The following is a 27,397-nucleotide window of genomic DNA, read 5'->3' as shown; positions in this document are numbered from 1 at the left end:
TCCAAATCTGCCAACTATCACTGCTCACAGTGAAATGCTGGGGTTGCCAACGGTAACAGTCCCGCCCCCACTAGGAGCCCCAAGCAGATCATTGGTTAAGACTCAGAAGGACAGTCAAAAGCATCAATGACAGGGCCTGATGATCATCTGCTGCAAAGGAAACAAGTACATTTCTGTTAGTCAGGATACTACTGAAGTCTGATTGGATATCACATAACTTACAAGACACCGGCCAGTTCATGGCTATATCTAATTTATACTGAATATTTTTTAGTGGCATATAAAATACCTATAATACCCATTTACATTACAGGTCTGCAAAATTCCAGGCCTGTGTGTGTGCTGCAAGGTGCTACAAGGTGAAATGACACACCCAAATGTACACTTGGGTAATGTATTGCAGTAAAGCCCAAGTAAGAAGCTCACCTGCGGTACAGTGGAAAGATGAATGTGGTGCCCAGGCAATGCTGTTGACACAAGCACAGTGGTTTTCTTGCTACTGAAGTACAAAGTACTCATACATCCATGATTACAGCCTGAAAAAAGAATAAAAATAAATATAATTTACACAGGCAAGAACAGATAATGCCCTAAGGGTGTACCCCGACCTACACAGTCCCTCACACCATAATGTAATTCAATGAGACAAACCAGACTGCCGGAGCAAATAGTCAGTATGCACCACCGGGCTGCCAAAAAAGTAACTAAGCAGGCAGCTCAGTGTTCCAACCTGTGTTTAATGGAATCATCCTGCAGCATATAAGAGTGCCCCCTCCTCACCTCCATTCCATCCATGGTAATCGTTGCCAGATAGTTGGGATCCTGCTTGTTCAAACACAGTCGAAGCAACGGATTATGCTGGATACATTATATTATAGATATAGGAGAGCCGCAGAGAAAACCGCCTGAAACTCATTCATGATATATTCAATAAATATCTTCCCATTATCTTGTATCTTGTGTTTCCTTCCAATAAAGTGAGGACTTCCAGTGGCATAACTAGAGTTTGTGAGGCCCCCCTGCAGAGGAACTTTCCGAGGCCCCCCTGGCGAACAACTTTCGGTGCCCTCTCGATTTATTTTAATTAGTGCCAATGCCAATATTAAATATACACTTCTATGGAATATAACATTTATGGAATATATGGAAAAATAAATTAGATAAAGGAAAAACAAATTCAGTGTTGGACTGGCCCACCAGTATACTAAAATGCGTTCCGTATGTGTATGCTATTTGTATCTGGAATGACAGGGTTTAATGTGGCAACCTTAGAGTTTGCTGAACTACATTTCCCAGAATCCTTACAAGGGCAGTGCAAATTAGAAGCAGGAAGCAGGCTAGCGGTGTGTAGCCAACTTTTTACATATGTTTAATTTCAGCAGGAAAGAAAAAATGACAGTATTCGCATCGCTAGAACTGTTAACAATTGCCACACCCACCGGTGCTGTATGACTGAGCTCTCCTGACAGCACTTCTTCTACGGCACCCGACTCCACATGAACACGACCCGCCCCTTCCTGCCTGGACTTTAACTCTTGCCTTGCTGGGGCAAGCAAGAATGGAATTGAGCAGGGAGGAGGGTATATGTGGGGGGACTAAAGCTGGCCATAGACGCAAATATCCGATCGTACGAATCGAGGATTCGTGTGATTTTCGGACCGTGTTTGGAGAATCCTGACATTTTTTGCCCGGCGGAGATCGGTCGATCGGACAGACCGAGTTGGCAGCTTATTGGCCCGTGTATGGGGCCCCCCAACGAGCTTCACCGATCGAGATCTGGCCGAAAGTCGGGCAGATCTCGATCGGATGGGACGAAAAATCCCGTCGGATCACAGCCGCATCAGTTCGTTGATTCGGTCCCGCGATCCGACCCCTGTTTCCCATGCGTAAGGATCCGATTGTTGGGCCCTAGGGCCCACGATCGGATCAGCCTGATATTGCCCACCTTTTGGGCATATCGGGGAGAGATCGGCTCATTTTGGCGACCGCCAAACGAACGGATCTCTACGTCTATGGCCCCCTTTAATTTGACAGATCTTTCTACAGGGTAAGAATGAAATACACATTTGGCATGTAAGCTACATCATTCGCTAAATTTGTACCACCTCCTCCAGTGTGCCACAAGTGGGTCACCAGTGTAAGCCTACTGCAGAGGCATGGCCAGTATGGATCTCTCAGTGTATGGCCACCTTAAAAATCCCGTCGGATTGCGGCCGCATCTGTTTGTTGATGCGGTCCCGCGATCCGACCGCCCGTTTCCATTCATTAGGATCCGATCGTTGGGCCCTAGGGCCCACGATTGGATCAGCCCGATATTGCCCACCTCAACATAACTTTCGTACGATTGCTGTCAGGGGCAGAACATCAGCTGATCTGTTCTTTTCTACTTTATTTGATCTGAATGGTTAGTGGCAGGTCGGGAGATGGGGAAGTCTGATCATTCAAGGATTCGGACGATCGGATCGTTGCATCTATGGCCAGCTTAAGAGAGAAAAGAGAGTGCAGTATACGTAATTACAATAAAATGCGCCAATAGGGGACGGTGGACTGATGCTTTAAGCGTACAAAGGGTTATACCCAATCAACAAAATGGTCAACTGTCTTTAATCATGCTACAGACAATAACTTCGGTTTAATGCTACTTCTTATTAGCATGCTCGTCTGGTACATTATTTGTTTGGCTAACTTTACTCTAAACCCCACCTTACAATCAGACTGACCCATTGATTGGACGAGCGTGTTATTGTCTTCACTGTGATAGGAGCAGAGCACACACACCCTTTTTCTCCTTGACGCTGACATTCTGGGTTCCCTCTGTGATTGGTTACTGTTTACACCTGTACAGCTGATTGGGCGTCCCGGTAATATTGCTCATATGAACGGCTGGGCCAGTGGTGCTTACTCGGGCTCTGTATCCGCTGCTGTGATGATGCAAGCGGCTCAACTTGCTTATTAGTGGCGTAATGAAGGCACCCGGTGACCCTGCAATGCGGGGGTGACCCCAGGGCCCCTCAGGGGGGGCATTGCGGGGGCCTCAGTTACGCCACTGCGTAGGTTATATTAATTGTCCATCCCCACCTGTCACCTTTTTCCCGGTCACCAACACCACTTTCCATCCCATCCCCCTCAAAACAGTAACACAGACACATGGGACAGCGTGAACCGCCTCTTTGCTTTGGCTGGCCCTTGTCAATGTCAATCAGTGAGAACATGCCAGCGCTAATAAGATAGCAGGGAAGCCCACGTTTTCGCTTTTCTGATTGGATAAGATGAGATTCATTCAGCATTGACCAGCCAATACATGATGCCGAGCTGCCAAGCAACGCTAGGCCGGGTACTTGGTGGGAGAGAATGTGTTCAGCAGTACGGTGGCCTGGAGTAAAGGCGGTGTGGAGCGGGTAACGGGCCAGCAAGTAGAGGTGAGTGTGTCACCTTCTGCTCTCTAACTAGTTGCTGTCATTAATCCGAAGAAGTGTCAGTGACTAACTATGCTTTCTGTTTCTGTGATTACTCCTGACAACTGCTTAGAATTATGTACTCGCATTTATATGTCCCCCCCAACCCAGTACTTGTTTTCTCTCTCTCTATGGGGAGATGTTATTGGTCTGCGAGTGTGCATGTTTGTGCTACTATCCCAAGGGGCACATCATGTCCTGAGTAGCTTCCTTCAAGTATTTTGTTTTCTTAAAGGGATATAACTTTAGTGACCTATTATTGTTTTGGATAACTGCCAAGCCAAGGGCATTCCTGGCTAACAATAATATGTCCACAGGGTCACTGTTTATTTGGTTGTATGGTTGATGTTTTCCTTTGCAAGACAAAATGAAATCTTGGCCTTTGATCTCACTGCAGATATCAATGTAAGAATCGTCCATTCTTGGCGGATCATTGGAATTATACAACAAACAGCGCTATGTATGGCTGGTAGTATGGCAACTCCACACAATAGAATTCTGCTGATTGTAAATGCAGATTAACCTGTGTCATCTATTTTATTAGAACCATATTTTTAGAACCATAAACTGTAAGGTAATTCTTTGTACAGACATCACATGCACTTCACGTAGGGGGTGGCAGTCGTATAAATATCAGCGGTGGAACCAAGAGTAAATTAAAAGTTCAACTTTATTGATCCATGCTAAATCGGTATATACAAGTGGGCAGGTAGAATGTAGCTTGACGCGTTTCGTGACCAATACGTCACTTCATCAGAAGCTTAAGCACCTCCCCTCGAACCACCACCAATAAAAGAATGGACGCACCAATTAAAACGTCACAATAAATGTGTATTGGCTTGATCTCACCGTACATAACTTAATATAAAGGATGTGTGTGTAGAGGGTATGTCGAGCAATTAAATTGGTCTAACAGGAATGGTAACATCACAAAATAAAATGTGCAATAAAAGGAAACTACCTGATAAGACGCAGTGTTAATATATAAATAATATAGTTACAATCCATTGTAAATTATAAATAACTAACATATTCATTGTAACAAATTAGATGTCAATTCAGAGGAGCATGTGCAGGCAGGCAAAATCAATAATACATGAAACACTTGTTAATGTAAGGGGAAGGTAAATAGATAGATATTACATATTGAATATTAAAAACCTGATAAATAAACAAGTACACATAAATACAAAAATAAATATAAATATAAACAATTGATAATATAGTTAACCCATACAAATTATCCTATACAGATTATCATAGGTGGTGATGTAACTTAATAAATAATTCAATCCACAAAACAATTGAGTTCCCACTCCCTATTTAGTCCCTTAGGTGCAACGGTACACAACTTCTAAATCCAGAAAGCCTGCTTTCCAGTCACTGTCATAGGCTTATGATCTGCAAAACAAAGTGCAACCTATACTACATAATATGTTAATGAAAATGCATGTAGGTGCTTGTTATTGCACTTCTGCGACCAAAATTTAGCAATGACTAGGACTTCTAGAAACCACAACAACTGTAATTTGACTATCCTTATAGCATTTTGCATAGTGCTGTAAAAAATTCAATAGAATGATAAGAAATGATATTAAAAATGTTTTGGTGATTAACAGTGCTAATGGCTTGGCAGCAGCTGGAGTGCTAGAAAGATATAATTTCTAGGGGGTGTCAAATGTTATGACCACCCCCCGAAAGTGGCTGGCTTTGCACTCTACTGTGCATGCATACCACATGCCTGTTCCTTGGTTTTCTCTGCACTGCTAGTTTTGACTACATGTACCATTGAAGTGATGTTGTGTAACCTACACTCCTTCAGTCCAATTGCACAATGCATTGCACACCTCCTCCTTCTCCAGTGTTTAATAACAGGACATGAAGGTATTGTGGCATTTGGAACCTTGCATCAGATGGTACCTGTAGTCAAAACCAGAACTGCAATTGACAGACAGATATTGCTTTCAATAGAAATTACATTTACAACATTTATCATTTTTTTGATACATGTTAAAAAGTTGCCTAGAACTGCAGTTTCTTAATTTGGGAAAAATGTATAATATATTTTACAACCTAAATATTCATGGGTTAGTGCCCCTCCAGCAGAAATTGCTGAAACGTTGCTTGGAATTAAACTTTCATTATGTAAAAACGACTTTTTTGGTGCTGTTTATTCTTGCACAGTGTACATCATAGACAAGAACATTAGGTTTTTATTTTAATTGCTGTTACATAGTTCTGTAAATAATGGTTGTATTTGTTTACTCTATGAACACATATATAATCTTATAAACCATTATGCCTTGTTAACCTGACCGACTGGAGTTTGTTAAACATTCTTAACCTAGCGCTATGTTATCCAACAAAGAGCTTTCTACGAGTTAAGAAGTTAGACAAGGAAATTCATTTTTATAGTGCCATACCAATATGCGAATGAGGAAAAATAGCTCTCATGCTTTTTATTTTCAGTTTAGACATTCTCTTCTTACTTGCCCTATCATTTACTATTACTACCAAAACACTGATTTCCTTTTTTTGTTTAGTCTCAGTCACAAAAGACAGAAGGAAACCTTTACTCAGTGAGGTTCTCTGTAGGTCAATTCTTTTAACAATCACAACTACACTTGGGTTTTTTTTTAATTAGTTTCTTTTACCAAATAAGCCAATAGGTAACTACAGTTAGGTCCATAAATATCTGGACAGACAATTTTTTTTTCTAATTTTAGTTCTGTACTTTTGCAATGAATTTTAAATGAAACAACCGAGATGCAGTTAAACTGCAGACTTTTAGCTTTAATTCAGTGGGTTGAACAAAAATATTTCATAAAAATGTGAGGAACTAAAGCCTTTTTTTAACACAATCCCTACATTTCACAATACATTAAAATGTATTGTGGTAATGTACAGAACCAAAATTAGAAAAAAGTTCTCTCTTTATGGCACCTAAATTTATAGACGGGTCTATAAATAGAGGTGGAATGGGTGTGGAGTGTAGCATGGTTAAAATGGTTTGACCGTGCCCATTTAATGGCCATACCCCCAATTACCACTTCCATTTTACAAAATTTGGTAGGTTATGAAAGTTTGTAAACATTTCTCAGAGTTTTAGGGCAATGTTTTATGTGTTATAACAGTATCTATATATCTTAAGTGCAGGTACTGAGTGTTCTGGGCTCTTTGCCAAAAAAACTCTTATTTTAATTGTATCTTTTTCTTGTGTCAGTGCAGGAGATCAAAGAGACAGTTCAGTAAGAAACCCGGGACTGCGGGCTGAGCTGTCCAAATCGGTCTGTCCCGCAGAAAACAGGAGGTATGGCCATCTGACAAGAAATGTTGCTTGCAATTGTGCATATGAAACTGCTCAGCCACATCTTTTTAACATGTGGGGACTGAACTGTCTGGTCTGCCAGCTAAACAGTGGAAGGCATTGATCATTAAGTCCAAGTAACACTGATGGATGTGTATGTGTGAACCATTAGTCCCAGCTGTTTTATAGATGGGTTGTTGTTGTTATTCTTCTACAGCATATCTTGCCATCCTTGTCACAGTGGAGCTTACAGTATAAAATCAGTATAAAACAACAGTTAAAAGACCACACAGACATCAGTTCTTAAAAAGGTAACCCCCCACACACACAAAAGTTATAAAAAGCTATTGATAACTGTGGTGCCAGGGCCCCCCTTAAAAGTTTTTTAAAAATTGGTGGTCAGGGCCCCCCTACAAGTTGAAAAAAATAATTGGTGACCAGGGCCCCCCTATAAGTTAAAAAAAATGGGGCCCAAAGAATAATTAAAAAAAAAAAATATTGGCCCCAGGGCTCCCTTGCAAGTTAAAAAAAATTGGGGTCCCAAAGAATATTTTTTTAAAAATACATTGACGCCAGGGCCCCCCTAACAAGTTCAAAAAATTGGGGCCCCAGAGAATAGAACTCTAAGGCAGGGACCTTAGAGTATTAAAATAATATACTGGTGGCCAGCGGAGTAAAAAAAAAAAACAAATTGGTGTTCAGTAGAATTCTTGGCTTCAGGACTGCAACTTTGTATCCTTTCCTGACTTTGGGTCTTTTCGTCGCTTTAGGACTTCAATTTCAGCTGTTTTCGTGTCTTCAGATTTTTTTCGCCGATTAGGGACTTCGGCTTTTCTGCACTTCCGCATTTCGGGTGATTGGACATTGTGACTTCGGAAATGGCTGCGCAGCTTCGGCGCTGTCAAGGGGGGCCCGGCTCTTTCGAAAGTGCAGCACTGCCGGGCCCCCCTTCAGGCCTGGGCCTGTGATACCTGTACCCCCTGCCCCCCCCCCCGATGGCGGCCCTGCCCTTGAGGAATTACATAGTAACATAGTAAATTAGGTTGAAAATAGACACACGTCCATCAAGTTCAACCTTTTAACTCTATTTTAACCTGCCTAACTGCTAATTGATCCAGAGGAAGGCAAATAACCCATCTGAAGCCCCTCCAATTTGCCTCAGAGGGGGGAAAAAATTCCTTCCTGACTCCAAAATGGCAATCAGACTAGTCCCTGGATCAACTTGGACTATGAGCTATCTTCCATAACCCTGTATTCCCTCACTTGCTAAAAAGCCATCCAATCCCTTCTTAAAGCTATCTAATGTATCAGCCTCTACAACTGATAGTAACATAGTAAGGACAGGATAGTAAAATTGTAAGTTAGGTTGAAAAAAGACCATCAAGTTCAACCCTTTAAAACCAAAGCAGCAGTAGTTATCATTAAAAGTGTGTCATTGTGCTACCTGTATTTGAAAGGCTTTAGTAGGACCCTTCCTATCCATATGACTACCTCCTGCACATTGTAGTACAACTCCTTTTTAAATGTAGCTTTATCAGAAGTTTACTTTTAAATTATGTAGTATTTATGTAGCTCTTGTGGCCTATTCTTATTAGAATTATTGTTAAATTATTAGTTAAAGGAACGGGAAAATATTAAATACACTCAATGCATTTATTTTTGCAAGGTTGAGGTTACAAAGAGGACTTCTGAAACTTTGGGACATGTTCACATCTTAGGAAGTGCTACAGTCCTTGTTCACTTGCTATTTTTAGATGTTAAAGTCCGCTTAACATATTTCTCACTGAGGTTCAGCTTGCCCCTCTGGAATTAGCAAAGAGTTAATTATAGCTCATTGAACATGGTATTTATCAGACCGGTTTCTAAATGTAATGTTGGTTTAAAATTTCATTCTGTACTCCTATTTACTTTTAACCTAGCCCTAATTGTTTTATTGTAGTTCTTTACCTTTGTAACCATGTGTAAACTGTGATATTTAACACTGGTAAAAATAAATCAGAATGGCTGCCAAACTTCAAGGGAATAGGACTGTGATTTCAGGTTCCTTCTGTTTAGCCAAGATTTGTGTGGCTACATTGGTGTTCCTGGTAATGAAAGGACCAAAGGAAGTTTGTTTTCTTTTCTCTTTTTAATTAGTATTTTCTATTTCATTAGGAGTAAACTTTTTACCTCAGCTAGCTGAATAAGTGTGGTATGGAGAATGGTATTAAGGAGAGTCCAGTGGGTCTGAACAAGAATGGCGCCCTTGCTATCCTACCCACACCTCTGGTGTCCGAGGTAAGTGGAAGTCTTAATGTTTAAAAGACACAACATATAAAATATATATAAGTACTGTACATACATTAGATCTGTTCAGTCGTCAATCCCCAGTTAATTTCACTGTGGTCTGCAGCCTGAGTAACACATTTAAATGTTTTTCATTTAAGGGGCATAAAAATCACAAAAGTGTCCTCAACTCTTTGACATCTGGGGCTCTAGCTGGAGCTGTAGCTAAAACAGCTGTTGCTCCACTGGACAGAACCAAAATCATATTCCAAGGTAAGATTTAAATCCATAATTTGCTGTGCCCACAACATTGTTGCAGTGCTTTTATGGGTGTTTACTTTCCAAACCTCAATTCTCTAAATTGCTTGCACTTCTATGCAGAGGATAAATCTTGTGACTACAAAAACAAACACATAGCACCAAGTAGGTAGTAAAACAACCAGCATTATCAAACCTGTCTGGTAATATATAAACTGTGCTGCATACAGTTAAACATAAGTTAGATTTTTGATTATTAAAACATTATGCTAAAAGTCTATTTTGTTTCTTATATTTTAAGATAAAAAGGGAAAACCCGGATAGTGTTCTGAGACTACCAGATAATAACAGATAATCTTTTCTGCATAATGGACAATGCCTTATCTGTAAATTAAAATATTCACAACAAATGGTGAATGAAAGGTTGTTTTTACAGAGCTCAGTACCGCGATACAGATCTTTTCCCCGACAGGCCACTAACGGCAGGGCTATATCGGGGATAATCTGAACGTTCGGCCCCATGGCCAAATGATCGGATTACGACGAGTGCAATGGGCTCCGACGAGTCAGTCGGGAGAAAAATCAAACCTTCCCGATCGATATCATGTCCAGATATCGATCGGAAAGACCCGTCGGAAGCCTCCATACACGGGCAGATTAGCTGTCGAATTGGTCTAAACCAGGGCTGTCCAACTGGAGGCCCGCGACCCCCCCCCCTTCTGTGGCCCCACATGCTGTGTCTGCTTACCATATGTAAGATTTAATAGGTATCACTACAGAGAGTAACTGGCCCCTGCATTGTTTAAACATTAAATTTAGACTGTAAACCCCTGTATTGTTCACACATGTAATCCCCTCTACATTGTTCACACTTGTGACACATCTATTGTTCACATCCCTAAAGCCCTGTACTGTTCACACCTGAGACCCAGGCTGAAACATTGTTCACCTGTTCACACCTTATTCAAAATGCTAATGGGCCACCAGCACTGTGTCACTGTATGTAGTAAATATTAGAGTGATAGCTTTCCCTGTCATCTGCTCTGTTCTTCCTTCCCTCCCTGTTTGTGCCATTCTCTTCTTGCTCGGTGCTGCTTGTGTGTGCCATTCTCTGCTTGCCCTACGCTTCCTGTGGGATGTAAGCCTGTTCTTGAGCTTTGTTAGCATTTGGAAATTGTTATTGAGGGCCCCTAAGGTGTTTAATCATGTGTTGGGGGGTTGCTGTATTATCCACAGGGGAGGATGAGGCATATGGATTTAAGGGTATGTTTTAACATGACTTCAATTTTTCACATATGAGTGATGAGGTATTTCCCTGCAGTGAGCACCAACCATCTGGCTATTTGGTGTGCTACCACCGTTAATGTGGATATGATCTTAAAAGTTCTTGTGATAACATGGGTGTGGTTTACAGTGGGTGTGGTTTAGAAGGGGGAGTGGCCAACACTGACTTCCATTATCAGCCCTCCACCACATAGGCCAGTAAAATTTTGGCCCTCGGTACCACATAAATTGGACAGCACTGGTCTAAACGACAGATAACGACAGATATCGGCAGCTTTATCTGCCCTTGTATGGCCACCTTTATGCAGCTAATTAATGTTGAGTTAACATTTACAAGTGGGAGTACAATAATTACAGAACCAATATGGCTTCCTTGTAGTGCAGCATAAATAGTCCATGAAATAATCATTCCTGTTAAACTTTGCATTGGAAAATTGCAATGAAGATTATGTGAATCATCCTATGTCTGTGTAGAATGTGGTAGCAAATATTCTATATAGTGAAAAATCTTTAAAAAGATATTAAGCCAAAATAAATATATTAACTATACAATGTCCTATGACTTTATCAAACACTAAAGTCTTAAATAGATTAGATTTAAACACATAAGGTACTGGCCATTATGCTAACACTGGGCCATTATTTACTTGATTGACATCAGAGGTTATGGGGTTACAAAAATGACTAGTCAAGATTTTCTGTAAACAAAGGCTAATGTCAGACAGGGCTGAAATCGGCCTACAAATATTCGTAGGCCAAGAATTAGCCCCTTCACTGGCATTAACCTCCTGCCTGCACCCAGAACAATTTTTTTGGCAAAGGAGCAGACACACACAGCTGATTTCAGTGAAGATACATGAGAGTTTGCATTCTTGCTCTGAAATCAGCAGCATGTGCCTGCACCCGGGCTGACACAATATTTCCGGGTGCAGTTAGGACAGGCTGCTAATGCCAGTGTAGGGGTTGATTATCAGCTTGCATTTTCAGCCCTGTCTGGCATTGGCCTTAGAGGTAATGCTATCAAATGTTCTTTCTTTTGCTACTTGTCATCTGACATTATTGATCTCTTTCCTAAACGGAGCAACATCAGAACAGTTCTCTTTGTTAAAGGGCATCTATCACCTGAATATTGTTTCCCCCACTATAGGTGCAGGCTGCTGCCACACAAGGAGGGAGTTCCAGGTGGGGGCAGCCATGTTTAAAGATGTGCATGCACATAATGAGCAGCTCTATGCATGCTCATTATGCACATACAAAAATACATCTGTGGTGTTAGGGTCTCTTGACATTATAATGGTTACTCACCACACTAAGGAAGTGGCCCAGGTGCACTGCCCTGAGCCCTCAGCACAGGGGGACGGACAAACCGACGAACCAATATGGAGCAGGCATTCAAATGAAGGCAGACTTCCACCAGGCAAATATTCAAAGTGAAAACGTTTATTGTGTCCACAGCCTGACGCGTTTCGTGTCCCAAACACTTGATCATAGGCTCGTCATTGGTTCGTCATTATGCACATACAGTTATATCCAGATTAACAGCAGTTTGTTTAAAAAAGTGAATAAAGCTCAAAATCCTTTTAATAGCGTTTATTTCCATACACGCAAATGCATTGGGAACACTGCACATTCTATTCCAAATCAAAACATGAAGAAAAATGTATCAAATTTGTGTTATTTCATTTTTTTTCACTTTCTATAAAGGAATATCAGGCTGTTCCAAAAATAGCAGTGTGCATTATTCTTTACAAACTCAAACATTCACTGTACAATAAACTTTTTAATAAAAGTACACTGTTCATCAAAACAATGTCTGGAACGTTCCATTTTACTCAGATATTCAGAGTGAAATGCACTAGAAATGCACTATAACCTCCACTAGTTGAACTCCACACTGCTATTATTTGGAACAAGCTATCATTATTTGGAACAAGCCTCAATTAATGATTCAGTTACACAGAATCAGCAGCATGCATGTCAGGACTGTTGGGTCTGTTGTTTTTCTATTACTCTACTACACCTACTACTAAATTATTTGCCATGTAGAAAAAACATTACGACCAAAAACAGTGATTGATCAGGTTAGTGATGTCGGACTGTGTGACATCACACCCATGCTCAGAACTGTGGAAAGCTGTGGCACTATTGTTTTCCCCAAACTAAGTGCGGATTAGCCTGCACCTCCCGTGGGGGACAGTTTTTCAGGTGACAGGGGCCTTTTAACTTGTTCTCTCCAACTGGACAGTTGAAAAACTGACCAGCAGGTGGCACTGTTACAAAAAATCATTATTAGTTTAAAAACAGCTTAAAAGCTTTGAAAAAATGCAAACTGCAGTGCTTAAGCAGTTAGAGAAATGTAACAGTAGTTTTTTTCCTTTAACCTTACAGTATGTGCACAGTATCCTATTTTACTTCACTTTCCAGATAATGATAGTGATATTTTTATGAAGACCACATAACAATTTTTTTTTTTGCTGAGATAAATTGTATTTTGTGTTCATATTCTGCACATTGTCTTCTCAGTCTTTGCATATCCATCTTTTTCAGTGTCTTCAAACAGATTTTCTGCTAAGGTAAGACAAAGTAAAATGACAAAAAGTTATTACAATTTATAATGATTTAAGTTGTATATCTTCTGCTTGTGTGTTAGATTAATCTATAGCTGTTCTTCTTATCTCCCCTGAGCCATTTAATACACCAAAATTACTATACTGGGACTGGTTCTATATTTTTCTTCATAATGTTTTTTTCCAGCTGGCCATCTCCCCCTAGAAAAACAGCTGCATATAACTCCATAGGGTTTATTTGCACTTCACTGTCATATAATATCTAGTTTTTCTTAAAGCAATTAAGGTTTGGCTTAATCCAGTATGGAATTCAGTACTTTGTAGGTTTTGGATTCACCAAATGATTAGCGTATAGCTCAACTAAATCCAGTCCAATGATTTTAAATCATTGGACCGCTGAATGCAAAATTTTGTTTATATCAAATAAAGTGGCATATTTAAAGAATCTTACCAAACTGTTATAAATATATTTACAGTAAGTAAATATTGCCCCTTTACATCTCTTGCCTTGAACCAACTTTTCGTGATGGACTCTGTGCTGTCTCAGAGATCACCTGACCAGAAATACTACAGCTCTAAAGGTGGGCATACACAGGGAGATCCGCTCGTTTGGTGATGTATCTCGACAAACGAGCGGATCTCTCCCCGATATGCCCATATCAAGCTGATCAGATATCAAGCTGATCAGATTATGGGCCCTAGAGCCCAATGATCGGATCAGAATGGAGACGATACGAGTGGTTGGATCACAAGCGGAGTTTGTTATTTCTTAATAAAGACTTTGCGATTTTAAAGTTTAATTTGTCTTGGTGTTTTTTTTTGATGTATACTAACAAATTTTTAAAAAATATTTTTGATGTTACTGGTCCTTTAATTGGTTCATGTGACCTAGCATGTATGGTTTGTTTGTGTGCACCGTGAATCCTAGGTCCTTATTTTTTAAAATGGCAATTTTCTATTTATGATTACCCAATGGCACATACGGTACTACTAAAAAAGTATATTATTATGAAAATAGTTTATTTACACGAAATAGGGTTTTACACAGGGGGTATAGTTTTCCTTTAAGGTGATTGTTTTGGGATTACATTTTAGTCAGCAAAAAAAGGATCAAGTTTAGAAAAATATATTTTTGTTTTCTCTTTTATCTTGTGAAAATCTATCAGTGCTTTCTTGTTATGAACAATCTTTGTACTTTCCCTTTTACAGGAAGCCTACAGACTCATTTACCGCACTTATATGAATGACGGTTTCTTAAGTTTGTGGAGAGGTAACTCTGCGACAATGGTGCGTGTGATTCCCTATGCAGCCATACAATTTTGTGCTCATGAACAATACAAGAAACTGCTAGGCAGTTATTATGGCTTCCAGGGAAGGTATGTGTACAGCTAAAATTGTGCCAAAAAAAGTATTCTGTTTGTCAAGAACTAGAACAATGAAGTCATATGACTTTCTTGAGAAATCATGTGTCTCTGCTAATTTAGAACATTTGCAGTTGATGCAAACATCTACATACTATTCTTTTAATCACAAACAATATTTTTTTTGTTTATTTTTTGAACTAAAGTAAATATGAAAATTGAAGCTCTACCTTGTTTGGCAGGTAATTAGATTCACAGTGCACAGTTTTTCTCCTGCATAATGAAGTTCTGATTATCTAAATGCCAAACAAATTGCGCCACTTGGTGAAGAGAAATGGTAGAATATTATATATATTATTATCTATATTATATGGTTCGTGTGCATTATCTCACCAACAAATCTGTAACTGTTTAATAGTGCATTTTTGTTCTTATCTTTCTCCCACCAGTGCTTTGACACCTATTCCACGACTTCTTGCAGGAGCGCTAGCTGGTACAACAGCTACTTTATTGACATATCCCTTGGATCTGGTGCGTGCACGCATGGCAGTTACACAAAAGGAAATGTGAGTTACTATTTATCTGTTTATCTTTCCATCTGTCTATCATTACAGCATGCCTGTTAAAAGATTTCACATCTAATAGGAAAAGTAATTTATGCTGAAAAAATATCCATTGAGTTATTTTTGTCAAAATGTAACCTACATTACTGTTGATCCCAGCGTATGCTGAAAACCCCCATCTGAGTTCACTCTAATATGTGTTATGTTCCCTTATATATTCATAGACATCTTATGCCCACTTAAAGGGTTGTTCACCTTCAAACACTTTTTACAGTTACATTGTTTTTAGATAGTTCACCAGAAATAAAGACTTTTTGAAATTATTTTCTATTTGTGACCTTTTTTTCTAATATTTAAGTGTTAAGTTTCACTTTTCACCTTCTAAAGCAGCTTGGGGGGGTCGCCAACTTTTTAACTATTTTAAATTGATACATTTAGTTGATACATTTGTTATCTTTAGACCTGCTGAGCAGAATCCCGCAGCTTAATTAATAGCAGCAGTTAGAATTGATACAATAGTTGCTTATATTCCACAGACACTGCTGAGAAATGTATCAACTAAATGTAGTAAATTGTAACAGTTCAGAATGCTCCTGGATCACTGAGCTGCCAGACTGAAACACCAAAGGCAGGAACAATAAAATTTAAACTTAAATTTTGGCAAAACCTTAAAAAATAAAACATGGAAAGTAATTGAAAAAAATCATTATTTCTGGTGAACAATCTGAAAACAACTGAACTGAAAAAAGCGTTTGGAAAGTGAACAACCCCTATAACGCCTCTTCTCCAGTGTAAACAATCTCCGCTTGGCCAGTCTTTCTTCATAACTGACACCTTGCATACCACTTATTGCTCTTCGTTGGTCTTCCTCTGTTCAATAACATTCCTTTTGATCACTGGACACCATAAATGCACAGCATTTTCCAGATGAAGCATTACCAGTGCTGTGTAAAGGGGAAGAACCCTCTCTTACTTTACTCCTTTTAATACAGTTCTAAATCTGTGTAAAAGGAAGATAATGCATAATGCAGTAGGTGTTTTTGCTTTATTTATACTGCCCAGACAGATATCAAGTTCAGTGCTACTTATATTAGATGAGGTATGTTTCCCCTTCTATCTCTGGCATTACCATAGCAGGTGGGTCAGACATGAGTGGGCCTTGAAAATTATAGTTATGTGGCCCAGGCCACTTGCAGCTATTACCTGTTGAATCCTTTCTTTTGCAGAATTTATATATAAACTTTGCATTGATTAGTAAATGTTGTCTTCTATTTCAGAGTGACATTAGGTATTTCAGTCAACAAATAAATGCCCACTAAATAAATGGACTGGGTAATATTTATGAATAGAATAGGTTTGACAATTGCATTTATAATGTTTTTTTTAAAAAATGTTTAAGAAATTCTATACTGGAGAATCTCACTTCCAAGGAATGTACTGGTGGCTGAAATGAGGGAAGCGTTAAACCAACATGTTAGAATGTTACTGAATCTATTGCATTTTAAAATTCACAAAGGAATGTTCCTTACATATACAGTAACTAAATTATATTGTGGTTTTGCCTGGGAAGTTATTCTTGTTCAGAGTGGATGGACCATAAACTGATGGAACTAACTCTCTGCTATTTTCCCTAATAAAAGGTATAGTAATATCATTCACGTGTTTATGCGTATGTCAAGAGAGGAGGGTCTTAAGTCACTTTACAGAGGATTCACTCCTACTGTGCTTGGTGTCATCCCATATGCAGGGATCAGCTTTTTCACATACGAAACACTTAAAAAGCTACATGCAGGTGAGTAAACCCCTAAAATATATTCATACAGTACAGTTCTTTACAATGTTTCTGTGTGATGGGGCTATTATTATACCCTTTTCCCACTAAAGCTCATATTTTAGGAACTACAAACTACATAGATAAATATAAATGTTGACAGCACACCAAGGAAAACTTCGACAGAATCAATAAATCCAACAAAAAACAAGGTTTATTGTGTGGTGTGCTGTCAACATTTGGGACACTTAGGGGCAAATTCAAAAAGGGTCGAATATCGGGGGTTAATTAACTCTCGATATTCGACTGGGGAATGAAAATCCTTCAACTTCGAATATCGAAGTTGAAGGATTTTGCGCAAATACTTCGATCAAACGATCGAAGGAATAATCGTTTCATCGTACGATTAAATCCTTCGAACCGAACGATTCGAAGGATTTTAATCCAACGATCGAAGGATTATCCTTCGACCAAAAAAAGTTAGGCAAGCCTATGGGGACCTTCCCATAGTCTAACATTGAGCTCGGTAGCTTTTAGGTGGCGAACTAGGGGGTCGAAGTTTTTTCTTAAAGAGACAGTACTTCGACTATCGAATAGTCGAACAATTTTTAGTTCGAATCCTTCGATTCGAAGGTCAAAGTAGCCCATTCGATGGTCAAAGTAGCCAAAAAAACACTTAGAAATTAGAAGTTTTTTTTTCTTCTATTCCTTCACTCGAATTTAATGAATGAGCCCCTTATAGTTATACACTTCTGGCACCCGGGCTGTGTTAAGGACTACTGGTTGTGCATTCTATTTGGTATATATATATATATATATATATATATATATGTATATTATATTTTTACATTTCAAATGAATTACTAGTAGGTGTAGTAGAGTTATAGGAAACCAACAGACCCAACAGTCATGAAATGCATGCTGCTGATTCGGTGTAATTTATCAATTAATTGAGACCTGTTCCAAATAATATCAGTATTTAAAATAATAGCAGCTTGTTCCAAATAATAGCAGTGTGGCGTTTAATTAGTGAGGTCATTAATTCTGTGAAAAAATGATGGCCCTTATTTAAGGAAGGAAGGCAGCAAATATTGTACATGCTGTTTATAGTGCACTTCTCTCTGAAAAATGGCTCATTTCAGACATTGTTCAGAACAGCGTACTTTGATTAAAAAGTTGATTAGAGAGGGGAAAACATATAAAGAAATGCAGAAAATGATAGGCTGCTCAACTAAAATAATCTCAAATGCTTTAAAATGGCAACCAAAACCTGAAAGACGTGGAAGAAAATGAAAAACTACCATTCAAATAGATAAAAGAAAAGACAAGATGGCAAAGGCTGCTCCGCTAAAATGTTTTAAAATTGCGACCAAAACCTGAAAGACGTAGAAGAAAATGGAAAACTACCTGCTTATTTCAGGGGTGTCCAAACTTTTTGCAACGAGGGCCAGATTTGATGAGGTGAAAATGTGCGGGGGCCGAATGCTTGACATTCAGCCTGACACTGATATCCCTTCCGAGGTAGCTAACTAGCGATTTAGGCCCTATCTATTTGGAGTCACATGACATTTCTACTGTATTATTATCCTTTGTTTCTATAGCTCTGACATATTCCCTAGCGCTGCACAGATATTATACTTCATTCCCATCAGAGAAGAGTTTCTGCAGCAGCTGAGATCAGACACTACAACTCCCAGCACCTCCTGCCTGGAGCCCAATGGCTCGTGTCATAATCATCCAGAGTGCAGGGGATGCTGGGAGCTCAGTGACAGAAGAACAAGGAGGAGGAGACTTGGTCTGGGCTAAAGACAGAGGGGCCCAAGTGCTGAGTAATGGGAGCTCCCCAGCAGCATCAGGCCCAAATGACAGTGCAGATCTCTCGCAGGCCCGGCCCCTCGCTCCCCACTGCCTGCCCGATCCCCACTGCCTCCCCGATCCCCACTGCCTCCCCCGACCCACTGCCCGACCCGACCCCCGTGCTGCTGACTATTCACAGTCACCGTCTCCATGAGCTCAGTGAGGAGCGGCACATCCCGGCGGTGCTCGGGGGAGACTCAGCAGGAATTTGAGCTGCGGATGTGGAGATCCGGGTTTTTGGCCTCCTCATCCAGGAGCAGCTCATCATTACCTGCTGCGGGCCAATTAAAAATGGATTGCGGCCGTAGTTTGGACACCCCTGGCTTATTTGTATGGCATCACTTATTTGAAATGTGCTTATTATACATGTAAAAGACTGATTCACTTTTAAGGTATATTTCAATTTATAGTATGCTATGCCATTTCCTAGCAACTTTGTAATTGGTCTTCATTATTTTTTAGAATTTGAGTTATTTACATTCCAGCTTTCAGATGGTGCTCACTGACCTTGGCAGCCAAAAACTATTGCCCTGTGATGCTACATTTTTATTGTTACAGTTACATTTTCTTCACTACCTTTTTGTTCTCTCTTCTATTTCTTATTTCAGTCTCTCATTCAAACCATTGCCTGGTTGCTAGGGAAAATAAAACCCTGACAACCAGATAATTGCTGAAATACCAAACTGCAGAGCTGCTGAGCAAAAGCTAAATATCTGGAAAAAAAGAAAGAAAGAAATTAAAAATGAAGACCAGTTACAAATTGTCTCAGAATATTATGGTCTGCATTATACTAAAAGTTAATTTAACCCTTTGCCTGCCAAGCACGTACGGCGTACGTGCTGGCAGGCAAATGCTCAGGCTGCCAAGAACGTACATTGTACGTTCTTTGGCAGCTGAGCGCTCTCTCTGCTTCGGCGGCTTTTGCCGCCTCCGCAGAGAGTGGGGAGAGAAGACAGCCCCCTAGGCAACGAGGCTGGGGGGCTGTCAAGTCGGATCTGCGACTCGATTGTCGCAGATCCGACTTCAAAGTAGCAGACGCATCGCATGGAGCGTCTGCTACTCAACTCACCTTCTTCCTGCCTGCAGAGCCGCCCACGCACTTCCTGCTGCGCAGCAACTCTGCAGACACGCTGCCAGGACTCCTCCAAAGAAGACAGCGATTCTCCTGCTCCAAAAACGGTAAGTGCACGTTTTTTTTACACACTTACCTGCACCTACACATACTTACAGTACATTTATGCATTTTAGTAAAGATTGGAATTTTTTTAAATTTTTTTTTTTTAATTTTAGCACACTTGGTCCCTTTTGTACAGTTATTTACACTTATTTACACTTATTTACATGTATTTGCTTTGCACACTCAGATAACTTTTATTAGTGCACAAATATGTATACACAAACAGGTGTTTTTTTTTTTTTTTACGAATTCATTATACTGTTATCTTTTGTTTTTTTTGCCTAAAAACGTGTTATTTTGGCAGCGTGACTATTGGATAATCGATTTCGGCCACTAATTACGCTGTCAGAACAATTATTTTGTTATTTCATTGATTTACGCTATTTTTGTGGTTTTATTGCAATTTTATCCCTGCATTATTGTTCCCTATGTATCTTTAGTATCGTTTTGCTGTTTGGTGCTTTGGTATAGAAAGATAGATTTTACTTAGTTTGATCCGCCAAAATATGTGCTTTCCAAAAATATATGGGTTTCTGGGGGTCTTTTTACAGTTTGGGGGTCTTACGGCACATAACGTACAGTTAGGGTTCTCTTTTCTGCAGCTTAGTTGGCTAGCGTGAAAATTCATAGTTACGTTTTTCATTTGGGGTCCATACACAACACATACTTTGGTAAATCTATACATATTGGGCATCAAACTATTTATTAGACCTCTGACGTCCATATTTAGAGAGATTTTTCTTTGTACGTAAAACATTGTGTCCGATAAATGCGGCAAACTGCAACATTTTTAGGCGATTTTCAGAAATGTTGTAAAAACCTATATGTTTAGAAAAGCTTTGCAGTTTGGTAGTTTCGTGTAGAAAGACGTCGTTATCTTTGTTGGAATCGGCAGAATGTGTACTTTCCAAAAATGTATGGTTTTGGGGGGTCATTGCTGTTAGGAGGGTCTTGAGGCAAATAATATGAAGTCAAGGGTCTATGTTCACAGAAGGCGAATCGGCAGCGGAGAAAACTCATATTCACTATTTTTATTTGGGGTCCGCACATGCCAGCTGCCTTGGTATATCTATGCATATTGGGCATCAAACTGTTCAGTAGACCCTTGGCATCAATATTTATGGTGTTTTACAATTGTATGTAAGAAATTGGGTGAGATAAATGCGGCCAATTGCAATATTTTTAGGCGATTTTCAGAAATGTAAAAACAGTTGCTTTTATCGCCAAATTTAGGAAAGGCTTGCGACTTGGTACTTTGGAGTACAAAGACATGCATACCCAATTTGGATTCGCAGGAATGTGTACTTTCCAAAAATATATGGTTTTATGGGGTGAACGCACTTTTTTCTACCTTTGCCCCCCCCAAAACAATGTAAATGTGTTGATTTTGCAGTACCTGAAATGACAGACCATATGGGGGTCTTCGTTTTGGGGCCCCTATACGCCACGTGCTTGGGTACACCTATACATATTGGGCATCAAACTGTTCAGAGGACCCCAGGATTTCATATTTGGGGTGATTTGTCTTGATACCTAAAAGTATGTGGGTAATACGATGCTGCAGGGTCGAAATTTTGAAGTCATTTTTGGAAATGTCCCCAAAATCACCAAATTTAGGAATGGTTTGCGGCTTGGTACTTTGGAGTACAAAGACATGCATACCCAATTTAGATCCGTAGGAATGTGTACTTTCCGAAAATATATGGTTTTCTGGGGTGAACTTACTTTTTTCTACATTTGCCCCCCTCAAAACAATGTAAATGTGTTGATTTTGCAGTACCTGAAATGACAGACCATATGGGGGTCTTCGTTTTGGGGCCCCTATACGCCACGTGCTTGGGTACACCTATACATATTGGGCATCAAACTGTTCAGAGGACCCCAGGCTTTCATATTTGGGGTGATTTGTCTTGATACCTAAAAGTATGTGGGTAATACGATGCTGCAGGGTCGAAATTTTGAAGTCATTTTTGGAAATGTCCCCAAAATCACCAAATTTAGGAATGGTTTGCGGCTTGGTACTTTGTAGTAGAAAGACATGCATACCCAATTTAGATTCGTGGGAATGTGTACTTTCCGAAAATATATGGTTTTCTGGGGTGAACTTACTTTTTGCTACCTTTGCCCCCCCCAAAACGATGTAAATGTGTTGATTTTGCAGTACCTGAAATGACAGAACATACAAGGGGGGGTCTTCCTTTTAGGGCCCCTATATGCCACGTGCTTGGGTACACCTATACATATTGGGCATCAAACTGTTCAGAGGACCCTAGGCTTTCATATTTGGGATGATTTCTCTTGATACCTAAAAGTATGTGGGTAATACGATGCTGCAGAGTAGATATTTTGAGGTGATTTTTGGAAATGTCACCTAAATCACCAAATTTAGGAATGATTTGCGGCTTGGTACTTTGGCGTAGAAAGACATGCATACCCAATTTGGATTCGTTGGAATGTGTACTTTCCGAAAATATATGGTTTTCTGGGGTGAACTTACTGTTTTCTACTTTTGCCCCCCCCAAATCGATGTAAATGTGTTGATTTTGCAGTACCTGAAATGACAGACTATATGGGGGTCTTCATTTTAGGGCCCCTATATGCCACATGCTTGGGTACAACCTATACATATTGGGCATCAAACTGTTCAGAGGACCCTAGGCTTTCATATTTGGGGTGATTTGTCTTGATACCTAAAAGTATGTGTGTAATACGATGCTGCAGGGTAGATATTTTGAGGTGATTTTTGGAAATGTCACCTAAATCACCAAATTTAGGAATGATTTGCGGCTTGGTACTTTGGCGTAGAAAGACATGCATACCCAATTTGGATTCGTTGGAATGTGTACTTTCCGAAAATATATGGTTTTCTGGGGTGAACTTACTGTTTTCTACTTTTGCCCCCCCCAAATCGATGTAAATGTGTTGATTTTGCAGTACCTGAAATGACAGACTATATGGGGGTCTTCATTTTAGGGCCCCTATATGCCACATGCTTGGGTACACCTATACATATTGGGCATCAAACTGTTCAGAGGACCCTAGGCTTTCATATTTGGGGTGATTTGTCTTGATACCTAAAAGTATGTGTGTAATACGATGCTGCAGGGTAGATATTTTGAGGTGATTTTTGGAAATGTCACCTAAATCACCAAATTTAGGAATGATTTGCGGCTTGGTACTTTGGCGTAGAAAGACATGCATACCCAATTTGGATTCGTTGGAATGTGTACTTTCCGAAAAGATATGGTTTTCTGGGGTGAACTTACTGTTTTCTACTTTTGCCCCCCCCAAATCGATGTAAATGTGTTGATTTTGCAGTACCTGAAATGACAGACTATATGGGGGTCTTCCTTTTGGGGCCCCTGTATGCCACGTGCTTGGGTACACCTATACATATCGGGCATCAAACTGTTCAGAGGACCCTAGGCTTTCATATTTGGGGTGATTTGTCTTGATACCTAAAAGTATGTGGGTAATACGATGCTGCAGGGTAGATATTTTGAGGTGATTTTTGGAAATGTCACCTAAAGCACCAAATTTAGGAATGGTTTGCGGCTTGGTACTTTGGCGTAGAAAGACATGCATACCCAATTTGGATTCGTTGGAATGTGTACTTTCCGAAAATATATGGTTTTCTGGGGTGAACTTACTGTTTTCTACTTTTGCCCCCCCCAAATCGATGTAAATGTGTTGATTTTGCAGTACCTGAAATGACAGACTATATGGGGGTCTTCATTTTAGGGCCCCTATATGCCACATGCTTGGGTACACCTATACATATTGGGCATCAAACTGTTCAGAGGACCCTAGGCTTTCATATTTGGGGTGATTTGTCTTGATACCTAAAAGTATGTGTGTAATACGATGCTGCAGGGTAGATATTTTGAGGTGATTTTTGGAAATGTCACCTAAATCACCAAATTTAGGAATGATTTGCGGCTTGGTACTTTGGCGTAGAAAGACATGCATACCCAATTTGGATTCGTTGGAATGTGTACTTTCCGAAAATATATGGTTTTCTGGGGTGAACTTACTGTTTTCTACTTTTGCCCCCCCCAAATCGATGTAAATGTGTTGATTTTGCAGTACCTGAAATGACAGACTATATGGGGGTCTTCCTTTTGGGGCCCCTGTATGCCACGTGCTTGGGTACACCTATACATATTGGGCATCAAACTGTTCAGAGGACCCTAGGCTTTCATATTTGGGGTGATTTCTCTTGATACCTAAAAGTATGTGGGTAATACGATGCTGCAGGGTAGATATTTTGAGGTGATTTTTGGAAATGTCACCAAAATCACCAAATTTAGGAATGATTTGCGGCTTGGTACTTTGGCGTAGAAAGACATGCATACCCAATTTGAATTCGTGGGAATGTGTACTTTCCGAAAATATATGGTTTTCTGGGGTGAACTTACTGTTTTCTACTTTTGCCCCCCCAAAACAATGTAAATGTGTTGATTTTGCAGTACCTGAAATGTCAGACTATATGGGGGTCTTCCTTTTAGGGCCCCTATATGCCACATGCTTGGGTACACCTATACATATTGGGCATCAAACTGTTCAGAGGACCCTAGGCTTTCATATTTGGGGTGATTTGTCTTGATACCTAAAAGTATGTGGGTAATACGATGCTGCAGAGTAGATATTTTGAGGTGATTTTTGGAAATGTCACCTAAATCACCAAATTTAGGAATGATTTGCGGCTTGGTACTTTGGAGTACAAAGACATGCATACCCAATTTAGATTCAGGGGAATGTGTACTTTCCGAAAATATATGGTTTTCTGGGGTGAACGTACTGTTTTCTACCTTTGCTGCCCCCCAAAACGATGTAAATGTGTTGATTTTGCAGTATCTGAAATTACAGAACAAACGGGGGGTCTTCCTTTTGGGGCCTCCTATGCCACGTGCTTGGGTACATCTATTCATATTGGGCATCAAACTGTTCAGTGGACCCAGGATTTTATATTTGGGGTGTTTTACATTGATACCTAATGATGTGTGGGAGATATGTTGCTGTAGAGTGGAAGCTTTGAGGTCATTTTTCAAAAAATTCACCAATTTCTATAAAACACTATAACTTTAGGAAACAATTGCAACTTGGTGGTTTGGAGTACAAAGATATTTCTACCCATTTTTGATTCACCAGAATCTGTTCTTTCTAGTAATGGGTAGTTTTCTTGGGTAAACCTACTGTTAGTGGAATGTTTGGCCTTGAAATCAAAAGTATGCCGTTTGGGGAGTGTTGCTTTGGAAATTTGGTTGTGTACTGCTTGTAGATTTTGAGCTATACAAGTGAGAAATCTCCATAAAACTATATATATTTGGTATTGTCGCGTTCAGGAGACATAGACCTTTCTAAATCAGCTGTGTTCTCGTACGTAAAATGAATGAAGTTTCTGATATATGTGATTGTTCTTCGTGCAACATGATTTTTTTCATTTTATTTGACACTTAGAATCCAATATTTTTTTAGAGAAGTAGAATTACACCAAAATTCTTGCATATTGTGAAAGTTCAGGTTGTCCTGAAAAAAACAATATATTGTTTTCCTGGGTTAACTAAAAGACCACCCCAGGAAAGGCCCTTAAAGTGAAAGAGTGCAAAATATCTAAAAACTGCTTGGCAGTAGATGTTCGCATCTAGGACAAAACGGCTGGCAGGGAAAGGGTTAAAGGACAATATCTGTGCTTCAAGGGGTGACACGTTTTTCCAAAGACACTATGAGATATAATTCAAGTAAATATAGAGGCAAAGGCAGTGGTGTCAGAAGAACATTGTTTTTAGAGGAATAGAGAACAAGTTCAGGAATACACGCAGGCATAAGTCCAGAGAAATCTGGTGGTGCCAATGAGATATATATATATATATATATATGTGTGTATATGTATATATATATATATATATATATATATATATATATATATATATATATATATATATATATATATATATATATATATATATATATATATATATATATATATACAGGCTAGGGTAAATATAAGTAACTAAGTTTAAGACAATCTTATTAGAAGGACAAGTAATTAGTGTTTTTGAAAAAAACACTTAAATGCAATTTCCAACACTTTTATACAAATGTGTGACGTTTTAGGCTCAATATTCCTACTGTAATCAATTTCTGTCCTCATGCAGAACACAGTGGCAGGATACAACCATATACCTTTGAGAGATTGCTATTCGGGGCATGTGCAGGTCTCTTTGGACAGTCCTCTTCATACCCATTGGATGTGGTGAGGAGGCGAATGCAGACTGCAGGAGTGACAGGACACACGTATGGATCAATCATTGGCACAATGCAGGAGATAGTGGCAGAAGAAGGTTTTATCCGTGGTCTCTACAAAGGGCTTAGCATGAACTGGGTGAAAGGACCGGTGGCAGTGGGAATAAGCTTCACTACCTTTGATTTAACACAAATCCTCCTAAAAAAGTTGCAGCAAATCTCTCATATCCAGAGGTAGATGAATGAGGAAAAAGGACAGACCCTCAACCTCTTCCCTTCTTGCGGGGCATCATCACAATTAAACAGCAACAAAATCATCACCCACTAACCTGATTGCTAAAACATGCCCTCTTTATCAAGATACCAAATGGTGTTACTAATACTTTTAAAATGGCTTCTATGAAAAGCCAGTAATCAAAGTGATGACTAAAAGAAAGGATAATTTTTTTTATAGGTATGCTCCTTATTAAGCACAATGCAGAGTGCTGCTCGAATGTAGAGTAAGTATACATTGCAATGCAACAAGGTCTCCAGCAAAATTTTAATTTGGTCCTCAACTGGTTAGTTAAAAAAGGGAGCTCTCCAAGCTACTTTGCTACTCTTTTCCAGAAGTGCCAAACGAGAAAAATCTCGTACTTACCTGCTAATGTTGTTTACTACAGAAATACTGCTAATTGTAATTATTTTTTTCCTAAAAAATATTGCAATAACTCCTTTTTCTTCCAGTGAGACTGTGACATTTATTTATTGTGCACTTATTACCTGGGAGATTACCTGGAATAGCACAAGCCAAACTAACAGCAGTTTTCCCGCTGTTTGATTTTTAAGCTACTGCTTCAGCTTTATGCCAATGAGCGTGAAATTTGCAGTTTTTTTGCACTTGAAATGTGTGTAATTGCTCTTTGCCTTTAAGAACAAAACTATTTTCTTGCAGCAGCAGAGATGTTGCGGTGCATTGCTTGCCCACATAATCGTGTGTAGTAACACTAGTGTACGTACATATGCCTGTACAAAACATATTGGTGCACACTTTACACAAGTGCTTGCATGTTTTATGGACATCTACAGTATAAACCACTGCAAGGAATATCTACAGTATGGTGCCCCTGTAGAATAAGTATTAAAATAACCAGTAACCCCAAGATATTAGAACACAATATCTGTATGTATACATAGTTTATATGCACAACTGAAAATACTGCTGCATTTTTAGAAATACTGATATTTTTGTTGAAAGCTTACTTTCAAATTTTAGCTATTTTGGGGCCAAATACGAATATACATTA

General features: G+C 39.4%; 1 protein-coding gene across 2 annotated transcripts; it reads left to right on the top strand.

The window, feature by feature from the left end:
* The first annotated feature begins 3,003 nt into the window (after window positions 1-3,003).
* slc25a42.S (solute carrier family 25 member 42 S homeolog) lies at window positions 3,004-26,693 on the top strand. 2 transcript variants are annotated; one of them, XM_041576271.1, is made up of 9 exons: window positions 3,004-3,419; window positions 6,684-6,765; window positions 8,917-9,039; window positions 9,189-9,300; window positions 13,117-13,142; window positions 14,346-14,512; window positions 14,947-15,063; window positions 16,701-16,852; window positions 26,024-26,693. In XM_041576271.1, exons 3-9 carry the CDS (start codon window positions 8,956-8,958, stop codon window positions 26,347-26,349), a joined length of 984 nt encoding a protein of 327 aa, XP_041432205.1. In that variant the 5' UTR covers window positions 3,004-3,419; window positions 6,684-6,765; window positions 8,917-8,955; the 3' UTR covers window positions 26,350-26,693.
* The last annotated feature ends 704 nt before the right edge of the window (window positions 26,694-27,397 follow it).

The sequence above is a fragment of the Xenopus laevis genome, chromosome 1S, assembly GCF_017654675.1.
Source record: "Xenopus laevis strain J_2021 chromosome 1S, Xenopus_laevis_v10.1, whole genome shotgun sequence".
Classification (NCBI taxonomy): domain Eukaryota; kingdom Metazoa; phylum Chordata; class Amphibia; order Anura; family Pipidae; genus Xenopus; species Xenopus laevis.
Note: the sequence above shows the minus strand (reverse complement) of the source record. Positions and strands in the feature narration are given on the sequence as shown.